General features: G+C 61.4%; 1 protein-coding gene across 1 annotated transcript; it reads left to right on the plus strand.

Moving 5' to 3' along the window:
* Positions 1–496: 496 nt before the first annotated feature.
* CBX6 (chromobox 6) lies at positions 497–11,063 on the plus strand. Its single transcript, XM_079774423.1, has 5 exons — positions 497–646; positions 824–867; positions 1,024–1,089; positions 1,231–1,297; positions 5,578–11,063. Exons 1-5 carry the CDS (start codon positions 578–580, stop codon positions 6,577–6,579), a joined length of 1,248 nt encoding a protein of 415 aa, XP_079630549.1. The 5' UTR covers positions 497–577; the 3' UTR covers positions 6,580–11,063.
* Positions 11,064–12,090: the final 1,027 nt, after the last annotated feature.

Genomic DNA, 12,090 nt, shown 5'->3' on the forward strand with positions numbered 1-12,090 from the left:
TAAGGTGTGTGTGTGGGGGGGGGGGGGGGGAGGGAGGGCAATGTTTTAAAGAAAATCCCGCAAGGCCTGGCAAGGCAATAGCAAATGCATTTCTGCTGCATCACATTTAACTGTTTGCAAACTTCTGCTGGGAAGGAAGATGCGCAGCGGGGCCCATTGAGACTTGCGTTGGGGGGGTAGGGTTAAAAGGAGGGAGACGTTGTCGGCTTTCCGGGGCCGGGAAGATGGAGAGGGGAATGGGAGATGTAAGACTGCAGAGCCCAGCTTCCCACAAGCCCAGCATCCACCCGACTCCGTGCCAGGGCTCCCGCAGACCGGCGAGGCCCCTTTAAGAGCCAGCGCGCGCCCCCGCCCCGCGTGCTCTCACTTTCCATAGCAACGGCCCCGGGGGAGGGGGAAGTCCTGGCAACGGCGCGCCCGCCCGAAGGGTCACGTGACGGTCCGCAGCTGGAGCGCGAGCGCGCGCCCCGCCGCGCGCCCGCCCGTCGGGGCCTGTGCGCTGCAGCGCGTGCGCGAGCGGTGCAGCACCGGCCGCGGGAGCAGGGAGTATTATGGGCTGTGGGTGCCGCTGAGCAAGATGGAGCTGTCTGCAGTGGGCGAGCGGGTCTTCGCGGCGGAATCCATCATCAAACGGCGGATTAGAAAGGTGAGCCGCCTCCCGGGGCGGGACGCCGTGTCCCACCGCCGCTGGCCGGCCCGCGGGCCATCGGGGCGCTGCGGTCCCGCTAACCCGGGCTCCCGCGCCCACCCCCACGCCGGCGCCTCCTCGGGTCCCCGCATCCTCCCCACCCCCACTTTCCCCTTTTCCCCCCCTGTTTTTCAGGGACGCATCGAGTACCTGGTGAAATGGAAGGGGTGGGCCATCAAGTGAGTGTCGCGGGGTCCAGGGACGAGGGGGGAGGGGAGGCAGGGTACGCCAGGCCTTTTTTCCGGGGCGGGGGGGGGGGGCGCTCACGTTTGCTCCCTCGCATGTGCCGCTGCCTCCGGTCCTCATTTGCATGTTCTGCATGTGTGACTCGGCAGGTACAGCACTTGGGAGCCCGAGGAGAACATCCTGGACTCGAGGCTCATCGCCGCCTTCGAGCAGAAGTGAGTTTGGGAAGCTGGCAGGGGCGGCGGGGCCGAGGCGCGGCCGGGGCGCCGCGCGGGGGAACGGGGCAGCCGGGAGGGCAGCACCGAGTGGGGCCCGGGAAGGGGCTCTTTTTAACCTTTTGCGTTTCTCCGCCGCAGGGAGAGGGAGCGTGAGCTGTATGGGCCCAAGAAGAGGGGACCCAAACCCAAAACTTTCCTCCTGAAGGTAACCTGGCCCAGCCCCAGCAGCCCCTTCTCGGGCCTCTAGCCCCGGCGCAGCGCGGGGCCTGCAAGGGAGGGAGAGATCGGCGGCCGCCCAGGCGGGCGGGCCTTTCCAGACGGGCCCCAGCTGGGCCGGGGGTGGTTGTGAGCCCCTGGCAGCGACCCCGGCCTGTTCTGGCTTCAGCCAGAGGGTTGTGGAAGTTGGGAGCCGGGAGGGGGATCGTCCTCGCTGACAAAATCAGGCTTTGGGGAGGCCAGCAGGGCTCCGGGAAGGAGGTGGGTGAAGCAGGTGGGGGCTGCCCACCTGAGCTGGTGGCAGGGAGGCCCCTTCTGCACCCGAGAGCCTTCCTCTTCCCCAGCCTGGAGCCATCTCCTTGCGCTCCGCCTGGAGTGAGACCCCAGGGGGAGAATGAATGTGGGCTCCCTCATGGCAGGGAACAGGGAGAGGCAGGGGAGGCCACCTGCCCCCAGCTTCCCTCTCTCTCGGAATTCGTTCTGCATGCCTTCCCTCCTCACTGAGGGATTCAGCTTGAATTTGACCTTAAGTCACTTCACTTTTGAGTTCATCCCCCAGGCTGGGCCACTGGCTTCGGGGCCCTGAGCCTCAGTTCCTTCCTGCCTCTGGCTCTTTCTGGAGGCCCTAATGAGAACTGAGAGGAGGGGAGTGAAAGCATAGCCCAGGAGCCTTGGCAAGGGAGGGAGACCTAGCTCCTGAGGAAGCCATCTTAGTTTGGGGATATTTTATTTTATGTTATTTTTTTGGTGAGAAAGAACAGAGTCTGGAAAGGGGAAGGCAAGATGGCAGGCAAGGCTGCAAGTGGGCTTCCCTGGGCAACGGCCGTCTCCGTGTTAGCGCTAAGATCGTCCCCGGGCCCCTTCCCACCCTGACGGCCTGCGACTTCGTGGCGGTTGGTACAGGAAGGGCAGTGAGGACTCTGCAGAGGAGAGGTGTGCAGAATGCAGAAGCTCAGAATCGCCCATCTATCCAAAAGGCTCACAGCCCAGCCAGCGTGGGGTGGGCGTCTCCAGCCCCGCCTCCCCACCCAGAAGGACTTGTCTAAGGACTTGCTTGGGATTTAAAGCAGAAGTGAAAGAAATGTTGGTTTCCAGAATGACATGTTTCTGAAACCCCGGGCCCCTGATCTACACATGTCTTGGGGGGTCCATGAAGCAGCCTTAACCCTTGATGCTTCTTAGGAGCAATTATGCAGAGTAGCTAGAGGGCTGGTGTGACCGCCTCTCAGCGCTGCTGGAGCACCCTCTAGCGGTGAAGCGAGTAATGACAAATACTGATTCACAAAATGCCTTTTTTTTTTCTTTTTAATAGTTTTAGTTCCTGAGCTGGCTGTGGGCCTAATGCAATGCTGAGTCCCCACATGGATTGTCTCCTTTAATACTCTCAACACTCTATGAAGTGGGGAGTATTATCTCCATTTCACAGATGAGAAAGTCAAGGCCCATGGAGGGGAATTGACTTACCTGAGATCCCATCACCCAGCTTCATAACTTCATCCTGTCCTTTTCTTCACCCTGTCCTTCAGAGAGTACACATCAGAGTAAGGGGCAAGGTGGGAAAGCACACACAGGAAACCATGAAGGGACGGGGTGCAGAAGCGGATGAGAAGGCCTTGACTGGGTGACGGAGATCAGCTTGATCTGAACCCAATGCCCTGTGAGTCACTGAGAGGCAATGTGTGTAGTAAGCCTGCACTTTCTGAAGGGAACAGGAGCCCAGGAAGTAGATCACATTATCCCCATTTACACACAGAAAACAGGCCAGAGGGGTTCCTCCGAGCCATGCCTGTCACCCGGTCAGAATACTATAAACACGGGACGTCGGCTGTGGTTGCCATTTTTAAAAAAGAAAATTGTACTTGGTGGGGCAAAAGTAGATTTACAGTTGTTCATATGGAAAATAATACAAAAGTAAACTTTCATATAGTCACAACTCTGAACCCACTTTTGCCCTATCCTGTATTTAGGAATTATAAAGGAAGAAATGTTTCTCACAGAAAGTTTGGGAACCATACCTTATTGCTCATCAGCACAGATAAATTAGTATTGATTACTTGCTGCTTGCCAGGCGCTGTGCTAAGCAGGTAACATCAGTGATGGCCAAGGAGCCGCTGTGGTGGGCCCTGCTGTGACTGCACAGAGGGAAAGAGGCCCGGGAGGCCCACTGAGCTGGGAGTTCATCCTGGAGCTATGTTTGCCCACACTCTTAGCCACTCCCTAGGGACTGTCCGTCACCGCTGGACTCTGTCAGAACCATTATTACAGAGGTCCAAGGGCTCAGGCGATATGCAGAGGGGAACCGCTCCGCTCTGGGGGGGATCAGGCAGAGCCAGGATCCCCTAAGCTCCAGCGGGGTTGAACCTGCAAAAGGCCCTACTTGCTTTCCCCTGCCTTTGTCTGGGAATGGCTCTAAGGGAACCGGGTACTGGCTGGGAGCAAGTTGCTGGTAGCCCTGGCAGGGGAAGGCCAGGCGCTGTGTGCTGCCACCTAGTGGCTGAAAGGGTTGTTGACCAAGCAACACGGCAGGCCCTAAGTGTCTGGGAGGGCCTGGCGTTAAAGTGTACTTCTCCCGCATTTTAATGAAAAATACATCCTTCCTTACTCAGCAAGTAAGTCAGAAAACACCTCTTCGGGGGTTGTGGTCAAATACAACGTAGTCTTGTGTAAGGGCGGTGCAGGCTACCTCCCAGGTACTGGTTAAGCATCCAGTGGTGGTATGTGGTGAGGTGAAAGGACCCCAAACCACAGATCCCGCTCCCAGGGAGCTCACAGACTATGGGAATGTGGCCTTTTCTTGGCCACCACCATCTCCCACCTGGATGAATGCAGTTACGCCCTAGAGTCCCCTGCCCCACTAGGAGCTGGGGTGTACCCCTGAAAGAGCCCCCTGTCCTACCAGGAGCTAGGTGTCTGTAGGATACAGACCAGTCAGCCACCTCCACCCTCTCTGCAGCCATTGCTTTCCAAAGGCAGGGGAAAGCAAGTAGGGCCTTTTGCAGGTTCAACCCCGCTGGAGCTTAGGGGATCCTGGTTCTGCCTGATCCCCCCCAGAGCGGAGCGGTTCCCCTCTGCATATCGCCTGAGCCCTTGGACCTCTGTAATAATGGTTCTGACGGAGTCCAGCGGTGACGGACAGTCCCTGGGGAGTGGCTAAGAGTGTGGGCTCCAGGATGAACTCCCACTCTGCACCTCTCCCTGCCGACTCTGCCCCCACTGTCTCACAGCGCCCCTTCAGCAGGCCTCGGGCCCCTGCAACCACCTGGGGCCCAGTCAGACTCGAAGGACCAGGGCGCTCCTCAGGCTTCGTCCTCCAGGACCTGGGCCCCTATCTGCTTGTCTGGGCCCACACTTTATTGTATCAAGTCCCTGCAGCCTAACTGCCTGTAACGTGTCTTCCCCGAGGAGCCAGCCCCCTGGTGGAGGCTGTGCGTTCCTAGTTGTGGCCCCACTCAGCTGCACGTCCTCGTCAGCCCTCCCCAGTGGAGGAAGGATAGACGGGCCACGGAGGTCAGCTGATAGGCCTTGTGAGCCCCTTGCTCTGAACCTGGGGGCTCTGGGGCCCTGCCACGCCCACGTGTCCCACGATGTACAGGGGAGCTGCCGCAGAGCCCTGGAGGGAACAGGCTTCACACCGGGGGGTGCAGTGGCTGGCTGCCCACAGACTGCTCAGCTGCCCTGCGCCCACCATGTTAGTGCAGAGACTGTGAAGTGGTCTGTCCCATGCAGTCCAAGCTGGCGTGCCGCCTGTTCAAAGGCAGCGGGACCATGGGAATTTGGGACCCTGCGAATAGATCACGGGCTGGGGTGCAGAGGGAAGCGGGGGGGGGGGGGGGGGCCTCCCTCCTTTCTGTCCCCAAGAATTGGTGCGGAGAAGGGCCGGGCCGGCTGGGCTCCTTCACAGAGCGGGGTTAGTCCAGGGCTTCCGGGCAAAAGGCTGTTCTCTGTGCAGTGTCCCAAGTGTTGACACTCCTGTCAGCAAGGGCAGCCCCCACCGCCTGCCTCCAGGCCCAGGCCGGGCCCCTGGCTGAGCTTGCCCACCTGGTGTGGGTCTCAGCCGGGGCTGGACTAGGTCCGATCTGCCCCCGGAATCGCGTGCACTTGCTTCCCCTGTGAGTCTCCTTTTGTCTCTAAGGTGGGTCAGGAGCAGAGCGATGGTCCTGAGTGCTCAGGGTCGTTTAATGAGCCCGTTTGTGTGAGTGGCTGGCGCAGGGGTGTCCAGAGGAGGGCAGCAGGAAGCTGAGCCGCACCAACCCCTCCCTGTACCCACAGGCGCGGGCCCAGGCCGAGGCCCTCCGCATCAGCGATGTGCACTTCTCTGTCAAGCCCAGCGCCAGCGCCTCCTCGCCCAAGCTGCACTCCAGCGCGGCCGTGCACCGGCTCAAAAAGGACATCCGCCGCTGCCACCGCATGTCCCGCCGCCCCCTGCCCCGCCCAGACCCCCAGGGGGGCAGCCCGGGCCTGCGCCCGCCCATCTCGCCTTTCTCGGAGACCGTGCGCATCATCAATCGCAAGGTGAAGCCTCGGGAGCCCAAGCGGAACCGCATCATCCTGAACCTGAAGGTCATCGACAAAGGCACAGGCGGAGGGGGTGCTGGGCAGGGGGCCGGAAACCTTGCCCGACCCAAAGTCCCCTCTCGGAACCGAGTCATCGGCAAGAGCAAGAAGTTCAGCGAGAGCATCCTGCGCACGCAGATCCGCCACATGAAGTTCGGCACCTTGGCGCTGTACAACAAGCCGCCCGCGCCCGGCCCCCTGCCGGCCCCGCCCGCCAGCAAGGCCGACCTCGCCGCCCCCACCGCCCCGGGGCTGCTCCTGGCGGCCCCCGCTGCCTCCTATGATGCCCGCAGCTCCAGCTCCTCCGGCTGCCCCTCGCCAGCACCACAGTCCTCCTCTGACCCTGACGACTCACCCCCCAAACTGCTCCCCGAGACCATGAGCCCATCTGCCCCCGACTGGCAGGAGCCAGAGGTGCTCGACCTGTCCATCTCTCCCGAGTCGGCAGCCACCAGCAAGCGAGCCTCTCCCAGCGCCACTCCATCTGCCAGCCAGGAGCCTCCCCCCGCCCCCGAGCCCGCGGGCGCCTCTGAGCCGGAGGCTGGGGACTGGCGCCCTGAGATGTCACCCTGCTCCAATGTGGTCGTCACCGACGTCACCAGCAACCTCCTGACCGTCACTATCAAGGAGTTCTGCAACCCTGAGGATTTCGAGAAGGTGGCTGCTGGGGTAGCAGGCTCTGCTGGTGGGGGCGGCAGCAGTGGGGTGAGCAAGTGAGGGGGCTCCAGCAAGGAGGAGGCTTGGGGGGGCCCTCCTGCCAAAGGTCACACTCTTGCTCCCACCCCCACCCTCAGACACCTGCCTGTGCTTTGCTTGTTTCCAGTGGCTCAATGTTACCCCTGGGATGGGTGGGCAGTTGGAACCCCTGACGCCCAGTGGGGTCAGTCCTGGACCAGATTAGGGCTGCAGTGGGGCAGAGGCACTGGCAAGTCCTCTTGTCACGTGGCACCCCTCTCCCCATGCACAGTGGGGCCCACTGGGCGGCTCCTAGGATGTCCCAGAACCTGGGGTTCAGCTGCCGCCTCCACGCCCTGCCCTGCCTCCCCAGCTTGCTTCCAGCTCACGCGCGCAGCATCTGATTTCTCGGTGCTAACCGGGCAGCCGAGGGGCCCCTGAGGAGACCCCTCCCAGCATGGGCACCATTCCTTTCCTTCCTCCAGGTGCCCGGGCAGAAGGGCAGGGATGGCAGAGCCCAGACGGGTTGAGGAGCCCAATGAGGGTGGCAGTGCCCAGAGCATGGGTCTGCCCACTTCTGGAGGAGACTCCAGCTCCTTTAGGCCCCACCCACCTCTCTCCTAACCCCTGTCTGGCAGGACCTCACCTGCCTCAGCCTCCCAGCGGCTAAAGGCCCCTTCAGTTCACGACCAAAGGTGCTACCAGAACCTGCCGGACACTTCCAGCCCTGCGCGTGCGCGTGCGCGTGCGCGTGCGTGTGCGTGTGCAGCCACTTGCTGTGCGTGTGTTGCCGTGTGTGCACCGGCGCGGGTCCAGGCTTTCCAGGCGGCACTCGGGTTCCTCAGACAGGGTCGTCGAAGGCCTGGACCTTCCCTTGCCACCAGCTGGGCCTGTGGAGGCCGCCAGGCCTGCCTCCCGGCCCGGTGTGCTGGGGCGTGCACCCCACGCCCTCTCCCTCGGGGGGTCAGGCTGACTGGCCAGGCCTCTGGCTGCGCACGTGGCATGGTGGGGCCTGGAGTAGCGAAGGGAGACCCCGTCCGAGCGTCCCCGTCCTCCTGGGTGCTGTGGGGGAGGGAGCCTGGCACTGTGTTCCGGGTCTCCCGCTCCTCGCCCCCTCTCGCCTGCTTCTGACCACTGAGGCTTTCACGGCGCAGCCTGCTCGAAGCAGCGGGAGGCCTGTGCCCTGGGCAGCTTTCTCCCGCTGCTGCCAGGGCGCTGCGGCGTCCGTGCCAGTGGCAGAGACCAAAGCCCAGTTTTAATCCAGACACTGGGAGGACAGGCAGGCCGAAGGGGGGCCTGTGTTCTTCGGAAGAGCAAGGGTTTGCAGGGCCCGGGGTCTGGTGCGCTGGGGGAGGTGCCTGGGCCACTGGCTGTCACAGTTCGGCATGAGGGGCACGCCCTGTGCCCTGTGGGAGGCTCGGTGTCGCTCCCTGGTGTGTGCGGTGACAGGTGTCAGCTCTGAGCGTGATGGCAGACGGTAGGAGGAGGCAGAAAGGGAATCCAATTAGGGAACAGGAAGTGTGGGAGGACTCGTTCTTTCGTCTCCCACCAGGGGCTACGGCCTGGCCTCTGGCCCTCCCCACCCCAGGGTGCAGAGCGAGGCCCTCAGAGGGTTTGGGGGGCTGGCACTCCCGGACCCTCCCACCTGCCCTTAGTGTTGGCTCTGTGGCTGTCCAAGTGCCAATTGGCTGCCCCCCAAATAAGGGCTGGTTTTCTCCTCTGTCCTTGGAGGTGATTCCCCGACCCCGCACCCCAGGTGAGCGCCCACCTGGGTGTCAGTTCCGGGTGTCCCCAGAGACCATAGAAATGTGTTTTCCTGAGAGTCTGTGTCATTCGTGACTTTTTTTGTAAAGAAGTTGTGTTTTCAGAGGTGATTTTATGACAGGAAAGTGAAAGAATTAGTTTTGCAAAAAACAAAAAAGAGGATAAAAAAGAAATAGAAAAAAATATTGTGGGGTTCCTATGGGGCTGGGGAGGGAGGGGAGAAAGATATTTAAAGAAAAACTGGTAACGCAGTGATTGCACAGGTGAGGTGGCAATGTGAGGGCAGGAATGGGGGGCGGGCCCACTGTGGCTGCTGCCTGCCTTCCTGGTGAGGCAGTGAGCCCTCCCCCTGGCCCAGACCCAGGCCTGCCCTCCTCCAAGGAAGGGGTGACAGCTGGTTCCGAGGGAAGGAGCCGAAAGCTGCAGGGGCCAAGCACATGGAGCTGAGATTTGGGGAGGGGGGCAGGCAATGGGGCGTCCCACCGTCGCCGGGGCCCACCGTTGGCGACTTCTCCAGGAGGCTGGTGAGAGGTGCCGTTGGGTGTCTTGCTCTCCTCCGTTCCTTCGCTTGTCGGGCCATCCGGTCCCTACCACTCCCACCCCATGGGGGACGTCTCCCTCCCCATCACCCAAAGACCAAGACTCCCCTGCGCTTCCCTGGCCAGGGTGGGGGTACGGGCTTCAGGAAGACAGAGCTGTGGACTCTGGGAGACTTAGGTGGTGACCCTAAGGGATTGGGGGTTACCATGGAGAGAAGGGAATGCCTACCCCTTCTCTTTCCACTGGTGGGTGGGTTGCTAGCCTGACCCCTAGCCTTGCAGAGGCACGCATGCACACTGCTCGGAGATGAGCAGCTCCCTGGGGGCCCACGTGGGCGGTGTCACGAGCAAACAGCCCTCCTTACCTCCCTCCCGGGGTGGCTGGGGGCAGGGGCCGGAAGCACCCACACACTCTTGCACGGATCAGCCTCCCATGGGCCCTCCCCCCTTGCTGCTTTCCCACTTGCCTAATTACCAAGCAGAAGTTGCAGTCTGGTTTGCTTTATTTTTACATGTGAAATACCCCCACAGCCGATCCCCCATGTTCAAGTATCGGCTGGGGCATCGGTCATGTCCCCTTAATGCCACCCCTTCCTACCCACATGTCATAGGAAACAGGTGAGGTTTGGTGTCTCTGGTTTGAGATGGGAAGTTGGGACCATCCCTGTGTTCCCCTCTCTGACCCTCATTTGCCCATCTGTGAAATGGGTGTATGGGGAGCAAGGCCTCTGTAAAGCACGGCTGGTGTCCAGGCAGCGGCTGAGGGTTAGGTAAGTGGTGGTTGAGGTTGCTGGCCCTGGGCCTCCCGCCTCCCACAGCCCCTTTTGTTCTCACCCTGCAGAGGGGTCAGGGTCACCCTGAGTTCCGCCCTTCCTCTGCTCCGGAGAGGTGACGGTCAAGTCCCCAGCCTCATTGTGAGCTGGGCAGGGTTGGAGGGATCGCCCCATTTATGGAAACGGCTCCTAGAGGCAGAGATGCTTCATGGGGCTGTTCTGGCCTTTGGCATTTTTAAAGCCCCTTTAAATGCTGGGCCCTGGGGCCACCAGAGAGCTGGCAGGCTGCCCCTGAGCCAGGGGTCCTGGGTGAGGGGTCGGCCCGGAGTAGGAAGTGTTGGCTCGGGCGTGAGTGTGGAGGTGAGCCGCCACCAGCCTTCCTGGGCTCTGGGACCCGGGTGAGCACGCCGTCTCCCACCTTTGGGGTCATGGGGTTGGTTTGGTTTTGCACTTGGCCCCCCGGACGTGGAGCCCCACCTGTCAGCTCCACGCGATGCACTAGCCCACGGCAGCTGGGGGCTTGTATGGTTTAGGAATCACTTTAAAAAAAGGAAAGTGTTTCAAGGTTTTTGTTTTTTCTATCTGCATCTCCTCTCAGACTCAGAAAGCCCAGAACCACGGCCTCAAACTGCAGGAGCGGGTCTCCCAGCCTGACCCATCTTGCTGACAGTCACCAAGATCCAAATGGGCAGCTGGATGGGGACTGAGAACCCACCTCCCAGGCCTGCAGGTGCCCCCCCCCCCAAGGAGTCAGCGCCTCACTCCAATAATGAGTGAGCCCCTACTGTGTGCAATGCTTCCGCCAGGCAAAGGGGGGCTGATGGTAATGGGGGGCTGATGGTAATGGGGGACCCTTCACAAGAGGCCAGCATAGAAGGAACGGTTCTGGGGCCCGCCCCCGGCTTTGGCCAGAGTGGAGATGGAGACTTCTTTTTGGTTTTAATTTAAAAACACAAAGGCCTAAAGAAATGTATCTTATAATTTTTTTTAATTTTTGAAAAGCTCATTTAATGAATTGTGCACGGATGAATTCTATATATATAAAATATACATATATAGCTCTATATTTGGGGAGGGCACTCTCTTTTCTCTTTCTCATTTTAAAAATGAAGTGTTGTTGCCTTTGTCTGTGGTTCAACCATCCAGCTCCCAGCTGGCTAAACTTTGCTCCAGTGGTTAAAGAGAGGAAACGGGGAATCGGCAGGCCCCCCTGCATGAGGGGCCCCCGTCCACCTGCCCCTGCCCCAGAGGCTGCGGGGGGAGAAGACGGCCTGTTTCGGGTGTGGGTTTCGGTTCTGTTCTGGATTCGGTTGTTTCTGGGTTGGGGGAGGGGGGTTCGTGCTGATTACTCTCGTCTTGTACGTTTTGTTCTGCTGCTCTTTGATATTGTATCAATGCCAGGAAGGGGGGTGGAAAGCTTCTTGCTCCCCAAATAAATTGTCACATTCCAGCGCTGAGGTCTGGCCCCTGGCTGGGGGTGTCTGTCTCATTTCTTCCTCTGACGGGTCTGTGGAGAGATCGGCCTGCCTCCTGCCACAGGCGACGGGCCGCCCCACTCCCTCTGCCTCACAGCCTGGAGGGAGCTGAGCTGGCGGTGCGTGCCCATCACGGGTGAAACCGGTGCTGCCACCTCCTGGCCCCTGGAGAATGCCTACTAGGCAGGCCCGTGGAGGGTCCGCCATTGCCTGCCCCCGCCCCCCCCCCCCCCCCCCGTTGGAATCGCATCACCACAGAGGGGGCTGTGGGCGGGGTCCCTGGCGAGCTTATCACCCAGAGCCCGGAGAGCAGCCCAGCAGGGGCATGGCCGCCCGGGCAGTGGCTCCCCAGTTGGGCACGATGTTTTGCTAACAAGGAGGTTGGGAGAGACGTGTCTCCTGGCCCTCGTGTGCCGCCTCTGGTCGGACGAGCCCTCTTCCCTGCAGGTGCCCGTGGCTTTACAGGCAGCACCGGGCACCCCCTCCTCAGGCTGCGCTCTGCCCAGAAGCTGACCCTCTATCCACTCACCAGGCCTCGACTGGGTGTCCCGTCCAGCCCCCCCCCCCCGACCCTCCCCCTTCTCTCCTCTCCCCACATCTCTCCGCTCCCCGCAGGTCCCACCCGCCCTCCTTCCTCAGAGCCTCCGTCTGCCAGGCTCCAGCCTCCTGCACCAGCCCTGCCTCAACCTCTAGAGAGCCCCCCACCCTCAGGGTCCTGTCCTCCCTCAGCCTGGCAGCCCGCTCGGGGTGCCTGCCCCCTCCCTGCCCCGGGGGTTCTCTCAGGTGCCCCTCACCGCCCTGAGGTCCGGTCCCTCCCTGTCCCCAGTGCCAGCAGGACACATGGGAGCCTGGCTCTGTCTGCGACTGGTCCTAGACACGGGCCCAGGATCCGGCAGGTGGGTGGGAAGGCGGGCGAGGGGCTGGAGTCCAGCCGTGAAGTCAGGGCCGGCCCTCCTCACGGCACCTGCCCCAGGTCCCCCGCCCCTTGCCTCCCCCTGCTCA

Source organism: Cnephaeus nilssonii (genome assembly GCF_951640355.1).
Source record: "Cnephaeus nilssonii genome assembly, chromosome: 6".
Lineage (NCBI taxonomy): Eukaryota > Metazoa > Chordata > Mammalia > Chiroptera > Vespertilionidae > Cnephaeus > Cnephaeus nilssonii.